Here is a 15,482-nt window from a genome sequence, read left to right as displayed (position 1 = left end):
TAATGATGACTGTGAAACTATTGTCAGGAAAGACCCAACTGGTTCAATAATAAAGCAAAACTGCTATCCTCACCTATCTCACATGTGACTCCAGAACCACTGCAATTTGGTTGACTTGTAACTGCCCTCTAAAATGAATGAAACGGGAGACCATCTGGCATTGACCTCCGCACAAAACAATAAAGCGAACTCACTTCTGTTGACCCTGAATAATTTTCCTTACTAATACCTGGGGCTAGTGCCAAAATTGGAAAAGCTGTCTCAAAAACTAGTCAAGCAACAGCCTGATAACATTCTACTCACACAGTCATATCTTACAGTCAATGTCCCTGATGCCACCATTCCCATCTCTAAGTATGTCCTTCCCACTGTGACCGAGTTGGCTGAGTCCAAGAAGGCTGTCGCTTCTCGACTGGATTTGGAGCCAGTGTTGAGGGAGTCAACAAGATCGAAAACGTTATTTGAACTCCCCCTCACCTATCTGCAGATGCATCTGCCCATGACAGTAACATACACAGTCATAGTGGAAACAAAGTCTCTTTGTTAAATGAAGATATCCTCCACCGTGTCGTGGGGAAATTTTAGATTAGATTAGATTACTTACAGTGTGGAAACAGGCCCTTCGGCCCAACAAGTCCACACCGCCCCACCGAAGCGTAACCCACCCATACCCCTACATCTACCTCTTACGTAACACTACGGGCAATTTACCATGGCCAATTCACCTGACCTGCACATCTTTGGAGTGTGGGAGGAAACCGGAGCACCCGGAGGAAACCCACGCAGACACGGGGAGAACGTGCAAACTCCACACAGTCAGTCACCTGAGGCGGGAATTGAACCCGGGTCTCTGGCGCTGTGAGGCAGCAGTGCTAACCACTGTGCCACCGTGCCGCCCGTAATAAATGCATTATGCTAATTGTGACAGAATTCAAACAGATTCAGCAAATCAAAACTGAGTATCCACAAGGCACTGTTGACTATCAACAGCAGCAGAATTGTGATAGACCTAAGTCAGTGACAACCCTCAAGCAGCATGACTAAAGGATGTGATTATGTTGTGTTTCTTCACTGAGATAACCACTGAAGCCTAAACCATTCAATCCATTTTACAAGTGGAAGTGATGAGTTTATGTACTTCAACATAGATATATAAGCACTCTGAGAGTAAGGATTTGCTTATAGAGACTGAAGATGGACTGCAGATGATTCCATATGTGCCAACATTGATGTAAGATGACTAAATTCACAAATGTGCAATACAGTCAAGAAGAAACTACCTGCTATTGAAATACAAGATATTGTCAAGAAGACATTGCCTGCCTCAGAATACCAGGATACTGGGAAAAAGAAAATTCATTATTAAAAAGAGCATCCATCTTCTGTGAAGGGAATTCATGAATTACAGGTTCCACAGATGCTGTTACAGGGCAATTACCTGATACTGAAGAAAGAATATCACTGAAAATGAAATTCAGGAGATGAAGGGTTATACAGAAAAGGTTGACTTAGCATGAACAATGTTCCCAGTGAAGGACTTTGAGAAAGGTAAAACATCCTCCAGTGTAGAGAGATATTAGAGACCATATAGCATAAAAAACAGAACCAAACTCAACAGTTCTTAAGCTGAAGAACTACCAACCTTCCGAGTCTGAAAACAGAGCCCTTTTTAAAGGCAAATGCCTGGAACTCCCTGCCTAACGGCATTGTGGTCTATGTGCTCCAAATGAACTACTATGGTTCAAGAAAGCAATTCACCACCACCTTTTCAAAGATTTATTTAGGAATAGGCAAACATGCTGGCCCATCCAGCAAAATCTACATTTCATGAATAAATGTTTAAAAATCCTCAACACCATGAGCTCTGAACTTTGATTTAACACCTTAATTGAATGCCTTTTGGAAGTCTAAATACACTGTGTCTACTGACTTCCCTTTATCAATCCTGTTGATTACAAATTCAAAGAACTCTGATTAACTTGTCAAACATGACTTCCTTTTCCTAAAACCATGATGACTATGCTCAATTGCATTCTGATTTTCTCAATGTCCTCCTACTACTTCCTTAGTAATGAATTCTATCAATTCCCCATGGACAGATGTTGGATCAATTGGCCATATTTTCTTGGTTTCTGCTTCCCTCCTTTCTTGAATACAATCTTGTTGTTTTCCAATCACTGAGGCCTTTCCAAAATCTAAAGAATATTGGAATATTACAAAAGATGCATCCACCAGCTCTGCTGTCACTTAATTTAAGACCCTAACTGTAGATCATTACTTGTCATCTTTTAGTCACATTATGTTTCCTTGTACTATTTTCTAGTGACAGCAATTGTTTTAATATGCTCCCGTTGAACCATAACTGAAACAAGATGGACTGCCAGGTTTGACAGTAATGGTCAAGTAAGGAACCATTCAATTACAGATGGTAGGTGTTACAGATTATAGGCTGCTACTGATGCCACATTGTCTCATGTTTTGAGCTGCGACATCTGTCCTGAATCTAACCTATTTAGCGTGATGGTAGCATGATGACAGTTCTCCTGAGAACTGCAGTGGTCACCCCTATTACTATTGCCATAAAAAGGTGCAGGTTGACTGGGAAGGATGCTGTCATGTGGATTTTTCATTTGCATTGCTTCTCTCACCACCATCAGTACAGTTATCAAATATGCTAACACTCAAGTTATCTCCAGCAGTAATGGTGCTATCAAGTCAGTCTTGGTCTCGGACATTGAAGACTCACCTTAACCCTTGTTCTGTATTCTGGAAGTATTTAATGCCATTAGTTTAGAGGAAACTTTACTTGGGCTAGGTATTTCCAGCTGAATGTGGGCAAATGGCAATTTGGGTGGAAAAATATGGCAAGATTGGAAAATTGAGATTCTTAATGTGGAAAAGAAGGTCCAATTTTACACCCAAGGCTTGAACAGCAAAATGTGAAGCTTATTATTGCATACAGTAATAAAGCCTATTTGCATGCATTTGCATCTCATTATATTGCCTTATTGATATGCAGCTTGCTGGAGAGAAACTAGATGGCAGAAATACTTGATATGAAGGTCAGAGTGGTACCTCACTGCTCCAGCTCGTCCCTCACTCCTTTGAATTTCGAATAGCAGGCTACAGATCTCCTCTTCAATGCTGCATTTTGAAGCTCACTGACATTTTGCGTCACTTTGTGTGAAGAGAATGTGTCCCATCTCATAAATTAGTGCAGGATGCATCCCAGGGTTCTTTGCTTGTTTTCTTAGAATTCACTCACAAGTATCAACGTGGATGCTCACAGCATTACCATCCTGCCTTTTTTGCAATTGTCTGCCTCATTGAGAACTTAATGGCTCACAGTGCCTCTGTGTCGCCATGCTATTTAGTAAAGATACAAACCAGAAAGCCTGTCATGGCTATCAGCAGTTATCAGTCAAGGTGTTGGACATAACGTTTATAGCACATCCTACGTCAGCAGCTTATGTAGCAAACACAAAGCATGCCCTTTAAGTAAAGGGCCATGTCTCAAATTCCTTGGTCAAGTCGAGGGGAATCTTGTCAGTCACTAGCAGCATCTGACCTCAATCCAGAGGCATGGACAGTCAGTCGGCCGCTCAGGCAGAGCATGGGCTGCAGTCAGTCCTGCAAGTCCTGTAGTAAATCATGTGCTGCACAGAAACCAATCAGGGGGTCCAACTGCTCATCAGTCAGGGCTGCCCTTCCACAACAGTCAGCGTGGTGAGCCATGCTCTGCTCACTGAAATTCAAGGAGAGTATCAGGGGCCACTGCTGTGATAGAGAAGTCAATTTTTGGGTCCAGAGGTATCATAGAATCCCTACAGTGTGGAAACAGGCTCTTCAGCCCAACAAATCCACACCAAACCTCTGAAGAGTAACACACCCAGACCCATTCCCCACCCTATATTTACTCTGACGAATGCACCTAAATTATCTACGGGTAATTTAGTTTGGCCAATTCATCTAACCTGCACATCTTTGACTGTGGGAGGAAAATGGAGCACCAGAGGAAACCTCCACAGACACAGAGAGAATGTGCAAACTCCACACAGACATTCACCTGAGGTTGGAATTGAACCTGGGACATTGGTACTGTAAGGCAACAGAGCTAACCACTGATCTACCATGCCATCCATCATGCTGGGAAGAAAAGGGGACAATAACTTTGAAGGGAGGCAACTCAACTTTCAGATGGAGGTAGATGATAGTGCATTGGAGGACCTATAGAAAGTGGGTCATCGATGGTCACAACTTCAACAGGAATGCAGGCTCATGGGACAATGTTAGGAGATGAAGACATAAATGAAAGCATTGGGTGCGATAGTGTGGAAGTTGGAGTTGACAGGAAGTGCAGGGAAGAAAGGAACAAGAAGGTTTACGGCCCCTTGGTTACCAGGCTGAGCTGCTGACTCACTGTGCCGAGTATGACCTCTCTTGCCTTCCATCCCTATTTGAATAGCACGTGTTCAATGGAAATAGCTGTGAGCAGAGTGTATGGAGCAAGAGTTTTCCTTTCTGTTTGACTGCATGGGCTTTTGTGAGCGATGTGAGGCCTTTCATTTATAAGGCTCTTAAATAGTACAGTTGAAGACATCTGTAAATACATTACCCTATATGTGAAACACATGCAATGAATAACTATATGGGATATAAATTTGGGTCATAAGCAATCTTGACCATTTGATTAGTAGTTAGCACAGGAGACCTTAAATAAGTGTCACCGGCAGACCACAGTTTACAAAGACAATCTAAGATATCATAGGTTTCACAACAGCACGGAGGTGATTTCCTCTTTAACTTTACTTATCTGTCAACATGCTCTTATATGCAATGCGACCTTTCTCATGGATGGAAACAAGGCATCACTCATCCTACCACATTTACTATCTGCTACTGTATTTTGTGCAGAATGAATTGAGTTGCAAACAACAGAATAAGGTCCTCTTTGCTAAAAGTCTATGTCGAGGCATTCCATGGCCCTCCTTATTGGGATCCATTATGTCCTACTGGATGGAAGACTATGCAAAGATGTTAGTTGTGAGTGATGTGAATGATATCTAAGATCCTGTTCTGGTTCTTATATTTCCTATTCAAATTTATTGGAACTATGATCAATGGATCCAGCCCAGCAGGGGTCATTGTCACTGTAGCTGTGGTGCTATAAAGGTACCGAGAAATTGAGAAGCCGTGGTGGCAGCAGCAAGCCCAGGACCTGCCATACTCACTCCACCTGAAGTCATCACAACTGAAGGTCCCATCAGGATGCTGAGGTGGTAAGGGCGGTTCAGGGTTTTCTTCCTTGATACCATTTCCTCCAAAAGTGTGAGACACAGACTGCAGATGTCCTAGAGCTTCACTACAGAACTGTGCAGTCTGCTCGAATGGGATTTGTGACGTGACAACATGGGTGGCCATCCTCTCTGACTCGCCATCAAGGAGACAGCTGCACTAAGTTATTATACAAGTAGCTTCTTCTGAGGATCCACTAGGGACTTGTATGGAATCTCTTCATTTTCAACCCACAAACCTACCAAGGCTGCTATTGATGCAATTTGTGGGTAATTACACCACGTCGTTACATTTCTCCATGATGAGGTCAGGACTGCAATCCACCATAGCTGGCTTCCACTAGATACAGGGCACTGTATGCACATCATGTTGAGAGGGCCATACATAACACAGCAGACTTCATCAACAGAAAAGGGTTCCATTCTATCAATGTGCAAGTCATTTGTCATCACTGGCACCATATCCTAGAGATCTGCATCTTCCAGCATGAACTGCAAGCTGTCATGATGTCCATGTCTTTGAACTCTCATGTTCTTGCTTTGTTTCAGAGGTCGCGTGCCTTGTAAGAATGGTTACAGGGAGACAAGGGATACCCTCTGCAACCATGACTGAAAACACCTTCATACACGCGTCTGACTCAGGCCCAGCATAGATGTAATGCTGCCCATTCTTCCAATAGAGTCATGGTGGAGCTGACAACAGGCCTTTTGAAGATAAGGTTTCAATATGTGGATTGGTCAGGAGGGCCTTTGCAGTACAGACCATTCCAAATGTGCCACATAATCCTTGCATGCTGCACTCTCCGTAACTGCAGCAGGATTAGAGAGGATACATTGAACATTGCCCCAGATTTGCAGTTTTCAAAGCAGGAAGATGAGGACATTGAACAAGAGGAACAACACCTTCACCATGATCGTGGGAAACCTCGGCTGCAACTAATCAGGCAGGACTTAGTTGATACTCCATTCTAGTGGATGTGAGCTAAGTGTAATGATTATTCATTGATTGTAAATTTGTTCTTGTTCGGTGTTCGTCCCCATGAAGGAAATGAAGTTTTTTGTTCGATTTTTCTTTCTTTTCCTAACATTCAATAAAATGTTTTCAACCATTTAAAGGCTTTCCGGCATTTGACAATCCCAGATTGAACATTGAGATGTGATTCTCGTCTGGGTATTAAGAAAGAGTAGCATTCTCTTAGAAAGGGTTCTAAGGATGTTGTTAAAGATTGGCAGCAGGTGTTGGTTGAACCTTGTAGCTGCAGTTACAATGACTGTTGGTTTGATAGGTGATTATGTAAAATAGCAATACATTTACAAATGTGAGCTTGTATTTGTAATGCAATGTCACTTATGCCATCTATATGCGTCCAGAAGCTTTTGCTTTTCATTTGCTACTCACTACATCTACTGTGAAGGCAATTACTGGTTGGCAACATTTGACAGCTGGACTTTAAATATGACATCGGAAATCCAGAAGGTGCCTGCTGTGGTGAGTACTTCTACAGCTGGTGAGTTTACAATAACAGGAGCATAGTGCCAACAAGGTGTGATGCATACATAATGAAGTGAACAACGTAAAATAGCATGAGAAAATTACTTAATCTAATTTCTGCTCTGTCTGTCTGGAGTTCATTAATAGGAAAGCATAGAAGAGCTTTACTCTGCATTGAACATCTACTATTCTAAACTGGGTTTGCGTTACAAAGTGGGGCAGAGGAACCTTTATTCTATACTTTGAAACACTCATGTGAATGATTTTTCACGTCACTTGTTGATGTCCAGACATTTCTCTACTAGGAGAAAGTGAGGACTGCAGATGCTGGAGATCAGAGTTTAAAACGTGTGGTGCAGGAAAAGCACAGCTGGTCAGGCAGCATCCAAGGAGCAGAAGAGTCGATGTTTCAAGTATATGCTCTTCCTGATGAAGAGCTTATGTTCGAAATGTCAACTCTTCTGCTCCTCAGATGCTGCCTGACCGGCTGTGCTTTTCCAGCACCACACTGTTTGACCACATATCTCTACTACCCATCTAACTGATGCTGAGCAGAGGACTGGTGTTAAGTACCGTACCAAGTCTGGCAATCTTTCCAAACAAGCAAGTGTGAATGGCTGCTCAGTGAATCTTGAAGTTGAGTGCTATTCCGGTGAATTGTCCAAGGACATTGACAGTGTTACTTGATTAACCTGCCACCACCCACCATGAATAATTGCCTGCATTTTGTGAAACTGTCCCACCACAATTCCCCATGGAGCACTGTAGAAGAGCTTTACCATGTGTTTGAGTATGCTATACTGACCCTGGAGTGTTTGATGTTGATGATTACAGGGTTTTTAAAAAATACTAAAGTTGATTTTAGTCACCTGTACTACTATTATGTAAAATCTCCAAACACAACTTGTTTCATTCTGAGTTACCGAAACTAAAGTAGTATCTGATTCCTAGTAGAGATGGTTAATAATAGTCTACAACTGCAATTACATGCAGCTCACAAACTTTGCGCTGTCCACATTCAGAAGAATAGTGACAAGAAACCAGTCTATCACCTTCCAAGTAATTGCATATCTATTTTCATACTTGCTCTTTTCCACATACTTTCTTGCTTTGGGGTAAAACTTTGGATGATCTCTCGTGACGATCTCAGCAGAAACTGATGTGATTTGGAATAAAGGGTCTATTTCCCTAGGACTATAGCCATCTGCCCATCAACACTATTGTGGGATTCTGGAATGAGCTTTGTGAATTTTACTCCAACTAGTGGCTTACCAAATAGGTTTGTACCTTTAGGTTCAAAGGTTGCTCCTAGCAACTTGCACCACAACCTATTTGAAATTATTCTTTTCACTTTTCGCTTTTTCTCCAAACTTCCTAATTTACCTTTTTATCTTATAACATTTGAGCCCTCATATTACCTTTCCCTGTAACTCCTGGACTGGGTCCTGCAACAGGTGATATTACACCAGCTACATGGCATATAAGAAAGGCTTCATTGCATTACCTTTTACACAGGTGGGTTGCTTCTCTGTCCATGTTCCATCCTGTTGACATGTTCTCTGTGCATTCCCACTCAAGACAAATGAATAACTGCAGGTGAACTGCATGGTTGTGCCCACAGTTGCATAACCCTGGTGTATCTCCCCACTTCCCAGAACAATTCTTTGTTGACCTTTTAGCGGTGCACCAGGGACAGTACAGTTGATATTCACTGGAAAACAAGATTGAAACATTCCTTTTATATAGAAGCCACACAGTTAAATGTGTTCTTTCCTTAAACATTTCAGTGTAAATATCTTACATTTTTAAACTGATAAATGCTGAAATGTTTCAATCAGAAATCTATGAAAATTTAGCCATTCAGAAGTCTTTTCTGGCATACCTGATCAAAGCATGTATTTATTAATGCAGAATGCATATTGTAATCAATTAAACTATCAAGCAATGTTTGTCTAATGCATTCAGATCACAAGTGTAATTTTTGAAGTGTATCCCAGCACCACATATCATGAGATCATCCTTACCTTTACCACAGGTGGGAAAACATTGGGCCAATTATGTTGCAAAATTTATTTTCTCCAGCAGTACATAAAAAAAGAAATCAATCGTTCAGACATGTTATTACTCACCTCCAGGGCAGGTGGGATTTAAACCTACAGGAGTGACACGACCACTGTGTCACATGAACCTTCAAATGGTATATTACTGCTTTTTGAATTAGCAATTCAAAATTAGCCATTAATTGATGTCAATTTTCGCAGAGTTTTCTATTAAAGGGAAAGCAGAGTCTACTTTCCCAGTTTCAGGCTGCAGTATTGTCCAGATGTCATCTTCATGTGATGTTTAAGTAATTTGATAATATTCTCTCAAGAGAAGACTATCTAAAGTTGAAACTCATGAAATTGAGTACAAATTATTTACCGGTTTAAGAATTTAGGTGAGTGGCACAAGACACCCTTGTCAGACTCCTATTCATTCACTTTAGCTCCTCATTCAACAGCATAATTCTAATAAAACTCATCTCCAAAGTCAGAGACCTAGGACTCTACTCCCCCTTCTGCAACTGGATCCTCAACTTCCTGACCAACAGATCACAATCAGTAAAGATGGGTGACAGCACCTCCTCCACAAAAATCCTCAACACGGGTGCCCTGACAGGGATATCTTTCAGCTCCTTACTCTACTCCTTACACACTCACGAATGTGTGGCCAAATTCTTCTCTAACTCCACTTATAATTTGCTGATGACAGTTGTGAGTCGGATCTCAAAGAAATGACAAGACAGAGTACAGGAAAGAGATAGAGAGCTTAGTGGCATAGGGTAAAGACAACAATCTCTCCCCCAATGTCACCAAAATGAAGGTCATTGACTTCAGGAAGCAGAATGGAGGACACACCCTTGTCTGTATCAATGGAGGTGGTCAAGGTTCCTTGGAATAAATATCACCAACAATTTATTCTAGTCCACTCATTTTGACTCGGCAGTCAAGAAAGCACACCGATGCCTCTTCCTCCTCAGAAGGCTAAGGAAATTCAGCATATCCATAATGACTCTTACCAATTTTTATAGATGCACCATAGAAAGCATCCTATCCAGATACACCACAGCTTGATGTGGCAACTGTTCTTCCCAACACCGGAATAATTTACAGACAGTTGCAAACATAGCCCAATCCATCACAAAAACCAGCCTGCCTATCATTGATTCCATCTATACTTCCTGCTGACTTGGGAAAGTAACCAACATAATCAAAGACCCCTCCCAACCAGGTTACACTCTCTTTCATCAGGCAGAAGAGACACAAGTTTGAAAACACATACCAACAAATTTAAGAGCAGTTCTTCCACATTGTTAACAGACTTATAAACAGATTTTTCAGTTGAATTTTTCTCTGCACCTTCTGTGTAGTTGTAACACTATATTCTGCATTCTGTCTCTTAACCTGATGTACTTACATAAGGTATGATTTGCCTGGTTAGCACACAAAACAATACTTTTCACTGTATCTCGATACATATGACAATAATAAGAAATCAATTCAAATCAGAGAATATGGATCATAAGGAGCTAACTGAATCACAGGATATGACTTGTGTTTTCCCACAGGGATCTGTTTTGGAACCTCAACTGAAGACCATATGACTACAGGAATAGGACTATGCCATTTTGTTCCTTGAGTTCGTAATCCTATTCAATGGTTGAAATGATTTAACTCCATATATCCATCTTTGTCTCTTATTTCTAAATACCTTTATTTAAAAAAAAACTATCAATTTTATATTTAAAGTTTACTATTACTAAAGTTAATCTAGCCTCAATTGCCGTTTGTAGAAGAGAACCAAATTGCAACCAGCCTTTGAGTTACAAATGTTTTCCAATTTCACTCCTGGTGGGTCTGTTCTAACTTCAGACTATGACTATTGCCAGCTCTTCTCAATTAATGAAAACAGCTTCTCTCTGTCTATTCAATCTATTAGCAAGACCATGCAATCATAATGTTTCAACATTTTAAAAGATCAATATAACCCTGTAACCTTTAAAATTCCGAGGACTATGACCCTAGTTTGCGTATTCTCACTTTATAAAGTATCACCCTCTCAAATCTATGCTGTACATCCTGCAATGCCAAAATAGGCCTCTTAGGTCTACTCACAATATTCTACTCTGGTCGTAGCCATTTCATGCTCTGTATTGATGAAGATTCAGTCTACTGATATTTAGTCCTCAATATATCCACCTGGATCCCCCCTTTTTTTTGGATCTTCATAATTTCTCTTTTTTTCCCCCCATTTAGCAAGTACAAAGTGTTTATGTTCAAAATAGCTGTCATTCAAAAGGACTCCCATCTTATTTTCATTGACAACAATCACCATGATAACTTTCAAAGGGCTCATATCATTACTGACCAATTCTTTTTCTATTGTAAAAATTGGTTTTGATATTTTCATACTTCAGTTTCTTACTGTGTTTTATCACTCTTTGCTTTTCTTTGTATCATTCCCATTTAAGTTCTGTCTTATTTTTTGCACATTAGTATGTCTTTTCTTTCATCTCACTCTACCCAATTACATGTTGAATTCCTCCCCTGCATGATTATTGTTCCCTCTGCATTCCAGCTTGTTAACTCTAATTCAAAAATCCTAACCTCCCTATCGCACAATATTTCTTGGCTCTTGACTTTTAAAAAATTCATTCACAGGATGTGGGTATCGCTGCTAGGTCAGCATTTATTGCCCATCCCTAATTGGCCAGGAGGCAGTTAAGAATTAACCACATCGCTGTAGGCTTAGAGGTCACATGTATGCCAGACCAGGCAAGTTTCCTTCCCTAAAGGACATTAGTGAACCAGATTTGTTCTTCCAACAATTGACAATGGATTCATGGTTGTCATTAAACTCTTAATTCCAGATATTTATTGAATTCAAATTCTGTGACCTGTCATGACAGGATTTGAACCTGGGCTTCCAGAACATTAACTGGGTGGCTAGATTAACAGCTATCAACTCCTCTTAATTTGATACAGCTGACCCTGAAGACTGACAATGATCCACCTCCCAACCAACTTGGATGGATAGCCCTGACTGATTGGTGACCAGGCTCCTGACTGATTTGTGTGTAGCTCATCTATTGACTTTGTGTTATTCCCTTGATTGGTTGCAGTATACCTGCACGTTTGACCATGACTCGCTTCCTAGACTGTAGAGGTATTAATCTCCCTGATCTTAACCACTTCAAGTGGCCAACTGACTGCATCCAAGTCCTGACATTGGATGATGTCCTTGATGTACTGTGTTAGCACTTCTTGACTGAAGGTTGATTCTCTTGGCCTGATTGAGAACTACTCCCCTGAGATTTTGGGACATGGCCATTTGGTTGAAGTACAGTCAGCGTACATTGCTTGCGTATGATGTATGTGTGACATTAGTGTAGCATGGTGTCACAGAGCAATATGTCCATCCTCTTAACTAATCACTGCTGGCAATCATGACAAACTGCTTGGCTTTGTGGCTGTGCTAGAAGGTAAGGTCAGACAGAGAAAAACTGAGCTTTTAAGCTCTGGCTGAGGGGACAAATCAAAACAATGCCAGGAAAAGCAAAGAAGAGATTCTCCAAATATTCAATTAGGTCCAAAGTGAGTGAGCATAAGGGGAGTAAACAATGAAAGGTGTAAGCACACTCCAGAGTGCAGGAATGTGCTCGACTGTACTCTAAACCCACTGGAGATGTGCCTTGTGGATATGGAGAGGCTGGTATGTACCTGATGCCAGTTTCTGTTCATGAGGTTGTGGGTGGTCATTGCCCTCAGATGTTGGGGACCCTTGTTCAAGGTGAAGACTTGCAGGAGTAGGCAATGCATTGGAGTTGCATATTGGGATTCCTTGCCATATAGCTTCTATCCGGTGGTGGGAGAATGGAAAACTCTAGGTCACTGAGGTGAGATTAGGTACTAATGACATCAGACTGCATCTATATAGATACAAACACGCCTTTCACTACACGTTGTCAAGATTCTCATCTCACCTTTCAAAACTTGGTTGCAAAATCAGATTTATTTCTCTCAAATCCAGGAATCTCATTTTTCTGATCTCACCATATTTTCCCAACTGACTTGCCAACACCCGCATCATTCAAGGGATGGGAAAATTCTGCCTTTAGTGACTGTTTATGAACTCTCCTTTTCAAACACCACATTGGAGTCAATCAATTGGCCCAAATTTCCCAATGGTCAGAAAGTCATTTCTGCAGCTTTAAGGTGAGTGATTCGTCAGGATCATGAAGAATCCACAATGTAGCAGAAGGAGTTATCCAAGAGATTAATGATTCTGCTGGAGAATTCCCTCAAGTCTGGAACCCTCTGAAATTATCCATTGAAATCACAGAATTCAGGGTTCTGCTGCAGCCACTAGGGGAAATTTAGACAATTAAAAACTTAGTGTAATTCCTGGGTAATTATGAAATTGACTCTCTTCCCCACCCCACCACCTACTAACCCTAAATACACCTAACCCACCACTGAAAACAACACCAGTCTGCCCCTTCCTACAGCCAGACCTGACACCCCCAGCCCTCCCAGGACCTGGCACACCTCTTTTCCCCAGGACTCAATACTAAGCTAACCCTCAGGACCTAATATATCCTGCTCATCCTGATCTACCCAGGCCCCCTTCTCATCTTGCATCTTGGTGCAATACTCTCCTGAATCCCTAACCTCACACTTACATTACATACTCACCCCTTCACAGGGGCAGTCAAAATGTCTGTCAGTAATAATCACAGAATATAGTAACTATCTGTGAAAAAGGAAGTGTGATTTGACAACCCTGGCTATCTTGCACTGTGAGAGACTCGTCAGAGCTAAAGTATCCTCACATTTCTGGTGAAGTCCTGATCAGAATCTCCTATTGGTAACGCAGACCCCATCCTTAATGTAAAGAAGAAGCAGATTGATAATGTGAGTGTGGTTGCTGTTTCTCTGAAAATTTGGCCATTATCTTTGCTATTTTATAAATGTATATACCCTGTTAGGCCATTAAATAATTCTGGCTCATTGTTAAATCTAACTGAATTTATTTACAAATAACTTAGATGATAAAACATGTCAAAGTTAGAAAGGAAGTGCGAAGAAATTCAAAAAGCTACATATGTGGGTCATTAAAATGTCAGGGCAGAAAATAACTGAAGATAGGAGAAGACTGGCTATTAAATGTACAGGATAGAACGCAAGGAGGAGAAGATATACTGCAGCTATACAAAGCCCTTACTAAATTACACGAGAAGCATGCGTTCAGCTCTGAGGACTACCCCTTAAGATATACTGTCCCAAGAGGAAGCTATTTTTGTTGATTGTAAATGTTAGTGCTGGAGTCTGCTAACTGGAGTTATATCCAGACACTACAGGAGTAAAGCTATGAAAACACATGCATAGGCAAAAATGATATACGCTTGAAATTCTCCTTCACAATGGCATTTGACACGAGATAATAAAAATTAATACATTTTCGTCAACTAATGATGTGTAACAAGATGAATAGATAGTGTTAGGTCATAGCCTAACACCATTACCCAATAGCCTGTCATCAACATATCAGGCTCAGACAGTTTATAACTTTAATCTTTAAATGCATCCAACACAATGTGAGATGTCCTAATATGAAAAATCTAACTGAACTTCAAAGGTCTAAGAAAGCACTCAACAACCCAAAACATCAATTATTTCCTATGTGTGATTTTACATGTGTACCTTGAATAGTTTAACTGTTGACTAATTGAACTTTTTAGCAACTATAGCACGTTATTTGTTATCATAACTTATCAGATATAAGTAATGAAAATGCAGTGTGATTGTTATGTATGCATAACTGATTCTTGAAGTTGCCTCATCATTTTAGAGTCTAACAACAATAAGGTTTTGCTGCAATACCTTTTGTGCAGATTGGTTGCTTCTCTGTCCACATTCCATCCTCTTGACAAATTATTTGTGCACTTCCACTCAGAAGAAACAAATAATTGCAAGTGAATTGCAGGATTGTACCCACTGTTGCATAGCCCTGGTTTATATGACCACTTCCTGGAAGAATTCTTCGATGGCCATTTAGTGGGACACCAGGGTCAGGACAGGTATTGTGCCCTGTAAACAAAGATCAAAACTTAGTGCAAAAGCAACAAGAGTTGGGATATCTTTAGCTTCTGTTTCTTTTTCATTGTCAATAAAGTATGCTGATTAACAAATGCTGGAGCTCTTCCCTATGAAATGTTCCAGATTTTTCTGCTGAAGGCGAAATTGCAAACATTGAAAAATAAAACTTGCATTTATAAAGCTCCTTCAACATTCTCATTTTAAAGCACTTTATAACCAACCAATTACTTTTAAAGTGTCATTACTATAATAAGCAAATACAGCAGCCAATTGACAAAGAAAATCCCAAAAGAAACAATGGGAGTCAGTTTGACTGTACAATTGGATAAAACTGAAGGAAATAACTTGAAAATGAATCGTACAGTGGAAATCATGGAGATTAAAATCCGAAGACTGCCATGACCCATTTTACACCATTACCCAATATTATGTTATCCCTGTTGAGACAAAAAAACTATAACACCTGTATCTGGGCTGATTTTTAACATTGTATCAGAACTCCGTTGCTTTTCCTCAACAGTTGTTGTGAGATCTTACAGATCTACCGCATCTGAAGTG

General features: G+C 40.6%; 1 protein-coding gene across 1 annotated transcript in view; it reads right to left on the bottom strand.

Annotated features, from left to right (window-relative positions):
* LOC140493419 (inactive serine protease PAMR1-like) overlaps positions 1-15,482 on the bottom strand; it is a 154,980-nt gene that overhangs the window by 39,439 nt on the left and 100,059 nt on the right. Inside the window, exons 9-10 of the mRNA XM_072591842.1 lie at positions 14,709-14,915; positions 8,291-8,497 (exon numbers count right to left, since the gene is read on the bottom strand). Of these exons, the coding sequence (XP_072447943.1) occupies positions 8,291-8,497; positions 14,709-14,915 (414 nt within the window). The remainder of the gene's footprint in view (positions 1-8,290; positions 8,498-14,708; positions 14,916-15,482) is intronic.

Source organism: Chiloscyllium punctatum, chromosome 22 (assembly GCF_047496795.1).
Source record: "Chiloscyllium punctatum isolate Juve2018m chromosome 22, sChiPun1.3, whole genome shotgun sequence".
Lineage (NCBI taxonomy): Eukaryota > Metazoa > Chordata > Chondrichthyes > Orectolobiformes > Hemiscylliidae > Chiloscyllium > Chiloscyllium punctatum.
This window is presented reverse-complemented; position numbering and strand designations above follow the sequence as displayed.